Below are 16397 nucleotides of genomic sequence, written 5' to 3'. Positions count from 1 at the left end.
TGCAATAAGTGACATATATAAAGGACGATTTTTGTAATTTACTCTAAAGTAAATCCCACAAAGATTTAATCTTGGAGTATGAATAAAGATAGGTATGTTGATAAAAGGAATTGGTTTCACCACAATTGGTTAAGTGAGATTGATGCATTCTCTTGATACCAAAATGGGAATTGCAACTTTTGTGTCAAATCCCTTTCTATTGATCTCTCACTGATTCACACTTTTCTTCAAGTCACCATCTCTTCTTATCTTTAGTGACACTTGAGGACAACCAGTAACTATCAACAACCAAAAGAAAACAAGATGGGGGCTTAAAGGCCAACCAAACTTGCTTACTATCTAACTTGGAGTTTTATAGGGAGGACCCATCTAAAACAGTGTCATTTGATCATTCGAAACCACTCGTGTGAGGGTCACCATAATTCCTTAAATAATGAAACAACATACGTTTGGTATCAATTAATGCGTAGCGATAGGATTTCCCATGCTTGTACATAGGCGTACGGACTAAACGTGGACCATTTTAGACGACATTATTGTTGTGCACCTAATGGAAAATCATAACTGAAGTGAATAATGGAGTTTTCGTTGTTTTTATTGTTATGGCGTCCACATACTAATAGACAAAACCGATGGGTGAGTTGGGGGGATCAATAGAAAAATATAATACACGTATTTAATGTTAGCATTTCTTTGTAGTATTACTTTATATTCCTGTTGTGATAAAGAATGATTGCATTCCTCAAAGGGAGGATGCACTCTATAGATAGATTCATAAAATACAATTAGGGTACACAAGAATAAGCGAAAATACACTAAACACCCTATACTATATTATATTTTAACATCCCCGCAAGCGAAACGGAGGAGGACAAATGCCAAGCTTGTCTTGGAAGAATTCAAATTGATGACAAGAGAGGCTCTTGGTGAATATGTCCGCAACCTGGAGCTTGGTTGGAATGAAGCATGTGGAAAGCTTCCCAAAGGCAACCAGTTCCCTGATGAAATCGTAATCGAGGTCAATGTGCTTAGACCTTTTATTTGAGATCGGGCTTTGACTGAGAAAGAAGACACTTTTGTTGTCACAAGGGTGTGTGGGCCGATCAGGAGGAAGAGCATGAAGCTCACGAAGGAAATGAGAAATCCATAGCGGTGGTGCTAGCCATAGCACGGTACTCAGACTCACAGCTGGAACGTGAGATTGTGGATTGCTTTTGAGCACTCCAAGAGACAAGATTCCCTCCCAGGAAAATAGAGTAACCAAAGGTGGAACGTCTCGTGTTTAGGCACCTGGCCCAGTAAGCATCAAAGTAACCAACAATACTGATTTGAGTGGGACAAGAGAACGTACGTCCAAAGGTGACTATCCCTTTGACATATCGAAGTATGCGTTTAACATTAGTGAAATGCTCAATGGTAGGATGTTGTAAGAACTGACTCATTTGATTTGCTACATATGAGATGTGTGGCTCGGTGATGGTAAGGTACTGAAGAGCACCAACTAGGGATTGATACACAGATGGATCCTGACATACCGTGTCGTCCCGATCAGTAAAAAACCCAATTAACCTAGGTAGCTAGGGTAAGTCGAGTATCGTATCCACGAAGAGCATGTGGTCAGTATTGCACGGCCTGTTCGATTTGTTAGACTATTTACAAAAATGTACAAAGTAATTATGAAGCTTGCTAATTTTCTTTGTTTGGTTTGAAAAGAAATCAGAGTGAACCGACAAATGGATATTATCTAAAACAATTATTTACTAACTAAGATTGCAAAACTTAACTAAGTGGTTGAAAACAATAAATTAGAAATAAGTTCCCACCCGGTTTGATAATTATAAGACCAAGGGTTCCTACATGTTTTAACTTGATTCAGTTGCATATAGTGATTAACAGATTTCTATCACGAAGCTTAGGTACCAATTGCTATCAACGCGTATGGCGAACCGCAATGCACTTCGTTACCTCATACATATAAATCCTAACCTAAGATAAGGCATTTTATCATCACTCGACAATTTACGAATTCGAAGCAAATTATCAAAGGTTTCAAATACTAAACAACTTGTCACAAAATCAAACTAAACACAAATGTATAAACCCTAGAAAATCTTACAACAATCTACATCGGGGTGAAACCGAGGGGACTAGCCGCTCATGGTTGAAGGTACGCGATCACCGGATGACGAGCAAGAATACCGAGCCATGACCTTGAGTCTTGGAGGAAGGATGAAGGTTAGGGTTTGAATGGTGAGTGTGAATGGATAAATATGATGGTGGAATGGGCGAGGGTTAGAGATGATGCAGATTCGGTTAGGGTTAGAGGTTAGAGGAAGGTTAGTGGTGAATAGGATGATGGATTATGACTCCCAAATGTGTTTTTGAACTCCTAAGACTCGTAACCCCCGAAAATGGTCAAAAACCATTTGTTATAACCGTCCCCAAACATTCAAACAACAAATTTCGCGACGTAGGATTAGAGAGGCCGTCGCCGAAGGCCAAGTGTGGCGTCGGCGACCCCTTGTGCATCTGCTGATTCCTCCAACGACTTGTTTTGCTGTCTACGCGACTTTTGGGTGACGTGTTTTCTACGGGGCGTCACCTATGGCCCATGTGGGCGTTGGCGACGACCCCCTAACCTTGGGTTTCTATTTTTCCCATTTCTTGCTCCCGGTTGACCCGTTTTCCATCCTGATGCTCTGTATAGCTCCGGAATAGCTCCCTAAACTCCATTAGACCTGTAAAACAGAATCCCAATCAAAAGTATACTATTCGAAACTAAACGTTATGTAAAAACATCAACTTAAACATACTAAAACACCGATTTTCGACCACGCATCACATCCCCACACTTGTCTTTTGCTTGCCCTCAAGCAAATCCGTTTTTCACTTTCACGTGGGTCGAACGAAAAACACACATCCCATTCTTGAGACATAAGTTAAGGTCTAATGTCATACCCGTTCACGATTTTTACAATTTTCAAAACATTTAGCGGAAAGTGAATAATCACATAAAGATGGTTACCCAAGATTAACCCGCCCTTAAAACTAACATATCATACACATCCCTCACAATGTTCTCTCCACTCGGTATAAAATTGGCTAATAGTTAATGCATTAGCGCTTTTGAAATAATCACTCAAACCGATTAGAACACGTACCCGGATAGGCTTGTAACTGAATCATTCTCCACTACCGAACACAAATACTAAGCACAAGTCAAAAGGTCTTTGAAGGTTTGTAACGGGGTTAGGCTAAGGGTAAGGAATAGGATATTTTGAAGTGGTTAAGGTGATGAAAACTCGATTGTTATTATAAAACAACTACACTAAACACAACTAACTACAAACATTGAACCAGAAGGCAACAGTTTCCGCCTTTTATTCAACAAACTATAAACACATATTTTTGTACTTTTCTCAACCATTTTATTCTCTTTTTTACGATGTTTTCTGCATTTTCGATTTTTTATAAATAATAACCACAACTTTATAAACAAATTAATCCTAAAATCGAATTTTCATCACACGGGTTAAAAATAAAAGGCTTAATGGTCATTGGCTAAATGGGTTGGTCAAACAAAAGGTTTAAAGTTGGTGACTAAGAGATTTATTTGGGTAAGGATAGATAAATGGTGTAAAGAGAAAAGTTTACCTAATGCCTTAATCATTCTTGTGCTTGTATTCGGTCTATGGTCTCAAACGTATCAAAAGTTGCAAGTTCTACAATACGCGACTAATGGTCCACTCAAACAAAGAAATATATATATATATATATATATATATATATATATATAGGGTGGGTTTCCGCTACAAAGTCCATTTTTCTTACAAAGTGTACAAAGCATTAAAACACCACAATTTTAGACATAAAACACACTCAAAACCCTCAAGTAACATAGTGAAGATCACTAAAACACAATATACAAATCCTAACATTCCTTAAAAACTTCAAACACACCATCGTACAACTATGAATATAAAACACAACTTGATAATCAACATTAAACACACTAATGTTAGTCATTCGATAATCAAAGTCTTATCATTCAAAACACAACACAAAACCCACAAATATGGTGTTTTAGTAATCGTCACTATGTTATTTGTGGGTTTTGAGTGTGTTTTATGGTTGAGATTATGGTGTTTTATGACTTTGTATACTTTGTAGGAAAAATGGACTTTGTAGCCAACTCTCACCATATATATATATATAGGATTAGGTTCAAACGTGAACAAAATCACAAGAGTGAATTGCGTGAACTGATCTGGGCCCTTGATTTTTATGATCTTGATATTAAAGTGAATGGCATGATGGTAATTATTTGGTTAATTTTTTTCATTTAATAAATACTAAAAGGGTATATGTGTAATTTCAATCTTAAATTGATTGCATAAATCTCTCACAAATCAAGTAATCAATTATCCTCTTAACTTGATTGCATAAATCTCTCACAAATCAAATCAAGGATTAAGAAAGATGTAACTTAATTCAATTATTAAAATAAATATTTGTTTAAATGCGATGTACACATGTGTATTCTGATTTTGCTCTCTTTTTAATGCGATGTACACATGTGTATATCGTCTGTTTTTGTGATATCTCAGAATTTTTTTTTGTATTGAATGTTGATGTACACCTGTGAATTACTGTACACATATGTACGATGCTGAGTACACATGTGTACTGTTCTATTTATATCCAAGTACACATGTGTATACCGTTGAAATATGAAGGTTACGTGAATCTTAAAAATCAAAATTTGAATTCTGGTGATGAAATCTGAAATAAAAATTAAAATTGAATTCTGGTGATTTGTTGTTTGTTTTGATAATTATCTTATTAATAAATAAACATAATGTGGATAATGAATTTAAATTAGGAAAGATGTAACTTAATTCAATTATTAAAATAATGATTTAAATCTAATTTTTTATATAATTACAATCTTACCCTTAACAACTAAAAAGGAAATCAAGGGTCCATATCTGTTCACGCAGTTCACTCATGGGAGGTTGTTCACGCTGGAACCCTACCCTATATATATATATATATATATATATATATATATATAGGGGATGGTTCAAATGAAAACCACTTTTATTATGAAAACTCAAAAACTAACTAAAAAAAGCCTAAAAACACACAAAATTTTTTTCTTTTCAATTTTTTAATAAAAATCGCTGGTTTTTATATATAAAAAAAAACTTTTTTTCAAAAAAAAAAAATTGTGTAGTGCACATGTGTAATAATACACATGTGTAGTACACGTATTACACATGTGCACTACACAAATTTTTTTTTTTTTTTGAAATTATTTTTTATATAAAAAACCTGCGAAATTTGGTTTGCAAAAAAAAATTGTATGTTTTTTTGGCTTTTTTTAATTAGTTTTCGAGTTTCCACAATAACTAGTGGTTTTCATTTGAACCTTCCCCTATATATATATATATTGATGATGTAAAAGTGGCTCAAAATCTCACGTACAAAGGGTATGGTATGTGATATGCATATTGTACTAGTTTCTTAGGCGAATTATTCCCAAATAACCACCCGCTAAATACCCTTCATGTTTATCATTTGAACTCGACCATGACAAAAGACCAAATGGGTTTTATGATCCCTCATTGACTTAGTTACTTGTGCTTTTTAGATTGCTTCAAACAAAAACATTTTTGAAAAAAAAAATTTGAAATTTTCCCCCACCCCTAGACTTGAGATCCACATTGTCCTCAGAGGCAATAAAGCAGGTGGAAAGCTTCCCAGAGGCAACCAATTCCGTGATGAAATGGTAATCGAGGTCAATGTGTTTAGACTCTTTATTTGAGACTGGGTTTTAACTGAGAAAGAAGGCACTTTTGTTGTCATAAAGGAGTGTGGGCCGATCAGGAGGAAGAGCATGAAGGAAATGGGAAATCCATACTAATTCAGCGGCGATGCTAGCTAGAGTACGGTTCTCGGACTCATAGCTGGAATGTGAGACTATGGATTGCTTTTAGCACTCCAAGAGACAAGATTCTCTCCTAGGAAAATAGAGTAACCAAAGGTGGAGCGTCTCGTGTTTAGGCATCTGGCCCAGTAAGCATCAGAGTAACCAGCAATACTGATTTGAGTGGGACAAGAGAACATAAGTCCAAAGGTGACTATCTCTTTGACATATCGAATTATGCGTTTAACATTAGTGAAGTGCTCAATGGTAGGATGTTGTAAGAACTTACTCACTTGATTTACTGCATATGAGATGTGTGGTCCGGTGATGGTAAGGTACTGTAGAGCACCAACTAGGGATCGATACACAGATGGATCCTTATAAGGAACCCCATCTTTGACAAACGAAGCATTAGGGGATAACGGAGTATGAGTGGGTTTACAATCGAGAAGGCCGACACGATCCACAATATCATGATCATATTTAGTTTGGCTAAAAAATAACCCATTTGGTGTGTAAACCATTTCAAGTCCCAAAAAAATAATTTACTTTACCGAGGTCCTTGATGGCAAATACCTTGTGAAGACGATATATGAACTTTGAAATCACAGTCTCTTGGTTGCCAGTGAGAATTAAATCATTAACATAAACGCGAAGGTACATAACACACTTATCACGTTTGAAGACAAACAATGAGGTATCGGCTCGACTACATGAGAACTCGACTCTAGGTGCCTGTTTGATACCTTATCGGGAAGGAACTTAACCTGTGAAACCCGACTCTTGGTGCCGGTTTGATACCTTATAAGGCCTTGTTCAGACGACACACATGATCGGGAACCGAGAATCAACGAACCCAGATGGTTGTTCCATAAATATAGTTTCATTGATCTGGCCATGTAAAATGGCATTGTTTACATCCAACTGATGTAAATTCCAATTATTTATAACCGCAATGGACAACACAATATTCCCCCGTTTGAGTACCGACACCGCTTCACCCTCACCTACACTAGCTACAGCCTCAGGATCTTCACTAGTCTTGCTTGCCTCTGCCTTTTCCACATTCCCAACCTTTGGTTTGGCAGGATCAACCTTCCTTCCAACCTTCGCCACGGCAAAGCCTTCATCTACAGATCCCAATCCTTGACCTCAAAGCCTTCATCTTTAGCCTCCTCACACATCTCTATTTTTGCTTGGAAAACGCTAAGAGCGGCTGATCTTTTGGCATCATCAGCAAGTTACTCCAATTGCTTTTAGTGCATTTCCTAAAGATCCCGATGCTCCTTCCTCATCGACTCCAGTTGAAGAAGAAGCTCCTCTGAATAGCTCTTCCTATATTCATCAAGTTTGGTCATGTCATCTATCTTTTTAGAGAGTGCAACATTCTTCTTCTCGGCCGCTTCAAGGTTGGTAAGGAGCTTAGAAAGACCCTACCAATTAACATGATATTGGTACATTTTGAGAATCCCAAAATGTTTTAAGGATCCTGAAATTTATTTTACTTGCCACACTTTGTATAGACTGAAGCTTTTTGCTGACTTCAACAGGTTCAAGGCTGTCAAAAGCTTCTAGGTCAACAACTTTAGGGGCCTCTCACTTCTTACCACTAGATGCCTTGGAACGCAGTAGAAGAACCCTAAACTTGGGAGCAGAGGGAGCGTGATCTTCTTTCTTCATAGATATGTCTCTGGAAACGTAGCTGACGATCCCAGAGAGATCAAACTGAGTGGCAGCATTCTGGTTTCCAACATAAAACAAGTTCTATTAGGATCCTATACATACAAAAACAAGGCGAATAAATGAGCTCAATTGAAGACATGATTGATTCAGAGAAGTGGGAGTCGAGGATAGCTTCTTTGAGGGAAGGATCCAGCTGGAAGGTCCTCTCCACATCAGATAGTGCTAACAAGCTTGGGATTTTTCCTTCTATATCCTGTGTTGCAGGTGCTTGGCTGCTGAAATCAAAAGCTGCATGAGAACATGACCATGAAGAAGAATTTGGTCCTCCAATCTTTATTCTTCTGTTTGGTTTTCAGAACTACAGGGTGTTGGTCGGGTTTAATTCGAAACATGAAGCGGGATGTGTCATGGGTTTTAACCTCATAGACTTAGCAAGTTTAGGAGCGCCGATGTCTAGGGAGTGGGCCTGGTTAATCCTCAACAGCATGGGCATCGCTTGAGAATAGCATATTTTAGTGGCTTAAAAGAACTCATTCACAAATGGTGAAAATGGAAAGGTAAACCCAATTCTAAAAAGGGTACAACAGAAAGCACACCCATTGATCGAAAAAAAGATTGGCTTTAGAGTGGGGATCGAAGGCTCGAATCACGGCATTCTCAAAGAGAACACCGGACGCTTTCAATCGCTCATCGTCTTGGTCACTGAAGGGACATAGTTCCCCCTCGCAGGCCTCCAGGATCTTCTGATCCGTGAACTCGTTGTTAGAAGAGGAAATCGATGATCAACTAGATTTTTTTGGCCACTTAGGAATTTCTTGAAGGAAGGTGGATCGAAAAAAAAAAGAAAGTTATTGAAAAAAGGTGAGAACTGGCCTGAATTTTAACCTTCACCGATTGAGATGTGAGGAGTGAAGTTAGGATATGTGGTTATAATGAGGCTGGTAATGGTCAAATCACATGGGTAAACGAGTCAAAATCTATCTCCAAGTCTCATCCACATATTTTCATTTAAATTACGAATTTTTGAAAATTTTACAACTGTTAGATAAGAACCACAAAATTTGGGGACAATTGTTATTGGTAGAATTTCATACTCAGGATCCTGATGTCTTGAGGATACAATGGTATCCTCACATGGCTAAGGATCCTGAGTTCCGGTATTACTAATGTTTGGTTTGTCTCTTTCAGGGAATATTCATAGGAATATCCCATGCCAACGACTAGAAGATGGATAATTCCTGAAATAGTGCAAAGTAAGTTGGAGAAACGTGTGGAAAATAGTTTGGGGGCTTGCAACAGTCACTTGCCCAGTCCTCTGAGGATCCCGGGAGAATCAGACTTCTAGTTAGGATATTTTTAACTTATTTACTATAAATAGCTTGATCCGATTGTTTTAGGGATAACTTTTCACACACTAAACCCTCATTGTACTCGCAACAAGCTTTGTAACACATAGAATTCGATCGATTAAAGCTCACCATTGTAACTTCTTTCAAGTTCGTAATAGATCAGAGCTAGGTAGTTGCCAGCTCCCGGGGTTTTTGTGTCAGCGATCATCTCTTGCAGTTATCAAGGGTTTTTCCCTATAACAAATTGCTTGTGTCCATATTTGTTTACTACATTTAACCTTAATTCATCACATTTCAACTGTTTTATTAAACCAAACAAACATAAAATCTATTTTCTAAATCAGGGATCTTGACTCTTACTCCAGGATCCTTAACGGCAAACTTATTATTTTCTGAAGCACTCTCTCTCACTTTCTCAATTTGATTGTTAAAATTGATCTCACTAGTTTATAATTAAAACATGTGTCATATGTGTAATTAAATCTAATATTGTTATAAATAAACAAAATATTGTAGTATATATTTTCCCGTTGCATCGCACAACTAAAACTTACTTGTAGTAATAAATATTAATAAATGCAACATATTCGTCATTTTCATGAACTTAGAAATCTATACTATCTATAATAAGAGAAAATGGGCTGATGTAAATCTGCCTTAGTGTCAACTCCTAAGCTATGCCAAGTGTCAGTGCTGATGTCATAATTCCTTTTTGTATTTTGTAATCTATATTAATCTAAATAATATATTGTACATAATTTAAGGGGGGTGATTTGAATTTTAAAAAGACATGGGGATATGTATTATGCATCCCACCTAATCTCATCACAAACATCAGATCCACAATTTTCCTTCTTCCCTCTGGCGATTTCTAACCCTAAATTCCATCTTCAATTGAATCGCCTCCTCTGGATCTCAATCAACCTGTGCGACAACCTTCAATCCATCTTCAACCCTGTCTCCAGCGATTACAATCATCTCAATCAACAGGTTCGAAATTATGAAATCCTCTAATCTATGCTAATTTCTCTCTTTAGAAAATCGTTGCAGAAAAACCTTCGTCTTCCCTAACACCTTCGGTTTTTTTAATCTTTACTTATTGATAAGGATGTGGTTCAACAGGGTCAGCCGCAACTGGGTTAATCCGCTGATTATGGAGCTGATTTGTTTCAACCTTTTGATCTGGTAACTGTTATTGTTTTTGTTTATTAGATTGTTTATGATTGTGGATTTTAGGAATTAGGGTTTTGTTATTGGGGCTTTTTCTGATTGAAGAAATAGTTCAGGTAATCCAGGTTTTACAAATTTTTTTTAGGTTTTTTCAAATCACAAACCCTAATCTGAGCATATTCAATTCATCAAACCCTACACCTTATGTTTGGTGTGTCCTTATAGTAGGGGATCGAATGCTTTTGGTAGTTAAGGTGATTTTGATGGTATTAGATAAAACGACTAGCCAAATTTTTCTTTGAAATTTCCAAAATTTTCCTGCTAATTTAGGGCTTAAGAGGGCTCTTGGTATATCACAATCTTAAAATAAAATGGTCTTCTTTTTCAGTTATTTCAAGCGATGTCGAATTCTTATTTTATTCCAGAACAATCATGATTCACATTAGTTTTTATTTGGGAAATGTCAGCCTTTGGGTTTTAGCACATACACCATTTCAAGTACCAAAAAAGCAGGTATAATGTCTATTTTTTTGTTTAAAATAAATTGATTTGAATGTTGAACAACATTTATTGATAAAAAAAATTACTATGCGCAGCTTCAACCCCTGTTAAAGAAGAGGTCTACACGCATACGGGAGCGCAAAAAGATGATATAGAAATAGGAACAGGAAACTTGGAGTTAATATATTCTGGAAGTGAAGGAAAGCTTTCTCATTATTTTAGTAGTCGAAGCGCAGTAAGTACATTTTCATTTTTTTTCGTTTGATATTTTTCATTTTCTTGTCACTAATACCATGTTGTAGTCACAAAGTTTCATGTAATATGATTATTTGTTTGTTATGCTTGATATTTGAAATAGCCGATTATCGTTTAAATTGCTAATGTGTATCTAACATGTCTGATGTTGTGTCATGAAAGATTGATGCCTCTTTGAAGCAATCATATAGCTTTTATGCTGGATTTGATGGAACGACGGGGCTACAGGTAACTTTATTATAACTATTATTTTTGTTAAAAATGAGCTCCCTCATAAGGGTTTATTTTATTTTGTTTTAGGCATCTGGAGCATACATTTTCCGTCCAAGTGGTACATATCCTATTGGCTCGCAGAAGCAGGTATAAAATTTCTTCGAATGAACGTGTTGTATGATATGTATGTAACGAGTGCCGGATTAATAATGTTCAATGATTTTACAGAATATAATAGTTTTGAGGGGGGCCAATCTATGATTTGATTAACATCCTTTTATTATATATATATATATATATATATATATATATATATATATATATATATATATATATATAGGTAAAGAGTATGGTACAAATATGGTTATCCTACATTATGTACGCTATATTGTGAGCCGTACACGTGTCCTGATTGAGTTCGGTTTAAGAAGGTTAAATCAAAAAATTAACCTAAACATCAGAGGGCAAATTCGTCTCTTCATTCATTCAGCGAGAAGTTCGTTACACTGATATCCCGGTAATTATTATTCAAATCAGTTTCAAATTTTCCATAATTCACAATTTGCAGTTTTCGTTCGTATGTGATAGGGTTTCATTCAATTTGTCTATTTTCGATGGATCCACAGAGTAGCACTGGACGAACAGAAGATGATTTTGAAGAAAATCGACCGATTGGTGATCATGCTCAATTATCTGCTTATCAGAGAGTTTCGATTGAGGATGTTTTAAATCCGCGACTTGCAAATCCAATTCCAGTTTCAAGTTCAAGTGCTGCAAACGAGATTTCTATTGGTAATTATGTTAATTCAGATATCTAAATTTGTTCGTATAATTGTTTTTTGTTTAAGCGTAGCATTGTTGTAGCTGTTTTTGTAGTTTGAATGTTTGGTGATACTTATGTTTTGTTTTGAGAAGCAGCATGTATAACTTCGCATGTTTTTACTCATTACAATTCGCATTTGGTTTTGTTTTTTTGTAATTTTGCATTTGATTACATAATAAATCGCATATGTAATTCTGATTAATCAATATCATCATTTCGCATGTATTTATCAGACGGTTCGCATGTGGTTTGTATGACTTTTTATGTTTTTTATTTTGATTCATGTAGATGAAAGGGTTTACACTCCGGAGGTGCAGGCATCAGCTACACCTGTTGTTGGGATGCAATTTATCTCCATTGAACAAGCATATGCGTTTTTATCAATCATATGCTAAGTTAGCTGGTTTTTCTATTCGGAAAGGTGGCGAAGTATACAGTGGTGGTATAATCAAAACTAAGTATTTTGTTTGTTCTAAAGATGGACATAAGCCTGTGTGTATTGATGATAATTCCAAGTCAAAAAAGCAATTCAAAACCAGGAACAGGGGGACTATTAGGACCGGATGCAAAGCTCAACTTGTGATTTGCACTGTTGATGGTAGATTATATACAGTCAAGAGATTTGTTGATGGTCATAACCATAAGTTTGTTTGTCAAAATGACATTCACATGCTCCCAGCTTACAGATAACTGTCAGATGTCCAGGAGGAGATGGTTGGGAACTTGGCACTTTAAACCTTGGTCCTGTCAAAGCTTTCCATATAATGAGGAAACGTTATGGTGGTTTCGAGAACGTTGGTGCCACGGTTGATGATTGCAAAAATTTTAGAAAGCGGATAAATAGCTATATAGGAGAGTATGACGCTGACATGGTGATTAATAGGATGACTGACAAAAAACAGTATTTAGCTGATTATTCGTTTGAATACTCTGTTGATGATGGCAAACGGTTAACTGGGTTGTTCTGGGCTAATGGTTTATGCAAGCTTAACTATATGGAATTTGGCGATGTGATATCGTTCGATGCAACCTTCAAGACAAACAGGTAACTGTTTCAAAGAAAAACATGTTTTGTTACTGATTTTTCGCATGTTTTTGTCTGTTAATGAGTGTTCAATATCGCAAGTGTAGACAACAGAGTGGTGTTGAATATATCGCATGCTTTTCCTTCTGGTTTCGCATTTGATTTTTATTAATTCGCATATAATAAATGTGATTTCGCATTTGTTGTCCAGGTACAAGATGGTGTTTGTCCTATTCACATGCATTGACAACCACTGTCGGAATGTAACACTCTCAGCTGGGTTGTTGGCATCAGAGAGTATTGAATCATATAAATGGCTTCTAAATTCATTTTTAAAGTCATTTGGTCGACAGCCTAATGTTGTAGTGACGGATCAAGACCCTGCTATGAAACAGGCTATTGAGGAGGTTTTCCCTATTAGCAGACACAGATTGTGTATGTGGCACATAATGAAAAAAGTGGCAGATAAGGTAGAGCATGCAACATTTTTGGTGTTTTGTTGGTGTTATTTTTAATTATTATTGCTTTTTGTAATAGACTGATTTAAAATGCATTTATTTGTTAAAGGTTGGGCATGAGTTGTGCAATAATGATGAGTTTAAAAGGAGGATGTGCGACATTGTTTGGACTGATTCGATTGAGCCCGAAGAATTCGAGAGGCAGTGGAAGTTGGTGATGATTGAGTTTGGTCTCACTGAAAACAAATGGATTGATGATATGTTTGGGATGAGATCCATGTGGATTCCGGCTTTTTACCGGCATGAGCCAATGTCAGGTCTTATGAGAACAACTTCAAGATCAGAGAGTGAGAACCATTTTTTTTGTCAGGTTGCTAATTCACAACTCACACTCGTAGAGTTTATGAATCATTTTGATGGGGCAATGGATGTTCAAAGGTTCAATCATAGGAAAAATGATCATATTTCAAGATATACTGAGCCAGCTGATTGGAGTCAAACTACATTGGAAAAAGATGCTGCTAAGATCTACACCAGGTCTATATTTTTTGATCAGCAATTAGAGATACATGGAACAATTTCTGAATGTTTGCCGATGGACACCAAAGTTGAAGGTCCACGTATCAGAATATTGTTGAAGGATTTTAAAGCACATGGAGATGGTTTATTGGAGGTATTTTTCATGTTTTTTTAGATATGCGAATCCGTTACATTACATATGCGATTTTAGTTTATTTATTTTACATTATTTTTTTAGAAATGCGAAATTTTTATGTTCCACATGCGATATTAATTTGACTCACTTACATGATTGTTAAACATGCGATATTGTTATGTTTATACATGCGATTTTAAACCTTATTATTAATTTTTTTTTTTGGTTATTTGCTAGGTGTGGTTCAAGAATCTCGAGAATGATGTAACTGCACAGTGTAGCTGTTTGCGTTTTGAGCAGTATGGGCTGCTATGCAAACACATATATTTTCTTTTCAAGATGTTTGGTGTTAAAGAAATACCAAACAAATATGTTATGAAGAGATGGACGAAGGATGTTGTGCCGAATGAGTTAAATGTTAAGTACAATCTAAATGTGGGGGGCAAGGATGTGCATCAGAGGGCTAAACGGATTGCACGTGAAATCATCCACACAGGGGAGTATTTGGTTAGTAATTTGATTTCCGACTTTGATCAACTTGTCTTAGTGAGGGATCAAATGATGCAGCTTAAAGAGAGAGTTGATCAGAGTCGCATAACCAAGCAACTTGATCCAAAATTTGACCGATTTTCAAAGTTGATTGGTTATCAACAACCAGTAACTAATGCTCCCCCTACTGTTCGTGTGCCTGCTGGTATAAGAAACAAAGGCCACGGCTCGCATAGAAGGATTAAATCTAGGAAGGAACAAATGATCAGCCGCAAAGGGAAAAGGTCAAGGACATGTAGCGTATGCAATGAAAAAGGTCATGACATTCGGACTTGCGGCGAGCTTAAAGCCAAACAACAAGGTAAACAGGGAAAAAAGAAGATGAAGGGTGTGCAGATTGAAGATGGTGTGAGAGACAAAGACAATGAGGGTGAAGACGACGAAGAGGAAGATGACTTTGAAGATTACATCAGTGATGATGGATCTGAAGAAGAAGATCAGTGAGAAGAGGTGTCTGGAGATGAAGATGACGAGGATGAGTAATGTCTTTTTAAATGTAAATGCGAATTTATAAGAAACACATGCGATTTTATATTCATTAATGTATATCAATTTTCACATGCGATTTTAGTATTATAAACATGCGATTTTTATATGCATCAGTTTAATTTTAGTTTATATGATTTTTCAAATGCGATTTCTCCTTTAATACATGCGATGTTGAGTTATCTTGTTTTTTTTTTATGTTATAGTGGAAAAGATCCCTAATTCATTCATGCGATTTTTAAATTAGATTAAAGCATAATATTTGTTCAAAACATATATCCAAAATACAAAATATTGGTTATTGTCAAACACAGCTACAACCATAAAATGATTTAACAGAAATTTAGTTACTTGAAGCAAAGATTTTGTCACGTTCAGTAGAGCTGAACTCCATCTTCTCCTTCACCGTGTTTAGAGCATCTGTCAGGAAAGAGAAGGCTAAGTTATCAGCTCGAGATTGCTCTTTTATGTGATCCAAAGCTTTGTCCCTGAAGCTTGATGGTGGTTCTTGAAGTAGCTTTTCCCATACTGCTTGATTGTTCTTGATTTGTTCAAGGATTTTGCCCTGCACATCAAGAACCAGATGAGAAGAGTTGACATCAGTGCTTATTTCTGTCAACGTGCGAGTTGAAAATAGCTCCTTAATTGCAATGTTTTTGATTTTTTCCATATCTTCAGATGCCATTTTTGTTTGTGTCTGTGTGTTTTGTGTGTGTTTTATTTGGTATTCTATGTCTTAATATGGAAGGTAGTTATCAAGGTTTTTTATATTAATATAGTAAATTTATTATATAGGTAGGGTGGTAAGTTCAGTAGTATTTATTGTAAAATTCATCATTACATGTCAAATTATAGTCACATCGTTAATAAATTAAGGTTTTTTATATAAAATAATATCATTTTTTGTTTTTATGATTGGTAAGTTTTTTTTTTATTTTTGTATTTTTGTTACAAATTTTATTTTTTTTAAAGTTTTTGTTGCAGCCTTATTCGAAATCGCATTTTATTCGAAAGAAATTCGCAAACTGTAAGAAACAAACATTTAAATGTCCCTTTCTACGATATCGCATGTTTAATTTATATGAAATCGCACACTATATGAAGGGGATATTGAAAAGTTTGATATCGCATTTGTATTATCATGAATTCGCAAACTATATGAAATTTCAAAGAATTCGTAACTTTTTTACTGATATCGCATATGCATCCATGAATTCGCAAACTATATGAAATTTCAAAGAATTCTTAACTTTTTTACTGATATAGCATATGCATCCCATGAATTCGCAAACTATATGAAAT

General features: G+C 35.9%; 2 protein-coding genes across 2 annotated transcripts; one reads left to right on the top strand and one right to left on the bottom strand.

Annotated features, from left to right (window-relative positions):
- Positions 1 to 5982: 5982 nt before the first annotated feature.
- Positions 5983 to 6453, bottom strand: LOC110913420 (uncharacterized mitochondrial protein AtMg00810-like). Its single transcript, XM_022158252.1, has one exon. It carries the CDS (start codon positions 6451 to 6453, stop codon positions 5983 to 5985), a length of 471 nt encoding a protein of 156 aa, XP_022013944.1.
- A 1278-nt stretch (positions 6454 to 7731) lies between these two features.
- LOC118487434 (protein FAR1-RELATED SEQUENCE 2-like) lies at positions 7732 to 13990 on the top strand. Its single transcript, XM_035984277.1, has 11 exons — positions 7732 to 7876; positions 10198 to 10247; positions 10599 to 10644; positions 10728 to 10867; positions 11050 to 11115; positions 11188 to 11247; positions 12212 to 12234; positions 12753 to 12968; positions 13159 to 13354; positions 13515 to 13722; positions 13962 to 13990. The coding sequence occupies exons 1-11, from the start codon at positions 7732 to 7734 to the stop codon at positions 13988 to 13990; spliced, it is 1179 nt and encodes a 392-aa protein (XP_035840170.1).
- Positions 13991 to 16397: the final 2407 nt, after the last annotated feature.

The sequence above is a fragment of the Helianthus annuus genome, chromosome 15 (assembly GCF_002127325.2).
Source record: "Helianthus annuus cultivar XRQ/B chromosome 15, HanXRQr2.0-SUNRISE, whole genome shotgun sequence".
Classification (NCBI taxonomy): domain Eukaryota; kingdom Viridiplantae; phylum Streptophyta; class Magnoliopsida; order Asterales; family Asteraceae; genus Helianthus; species Helianthus annuus.
The sequence above is the reverse complement of the archived record's forward strand: the minus strand, read 5'-3'. Positions and strand labels throughout refer to the sequence as shown.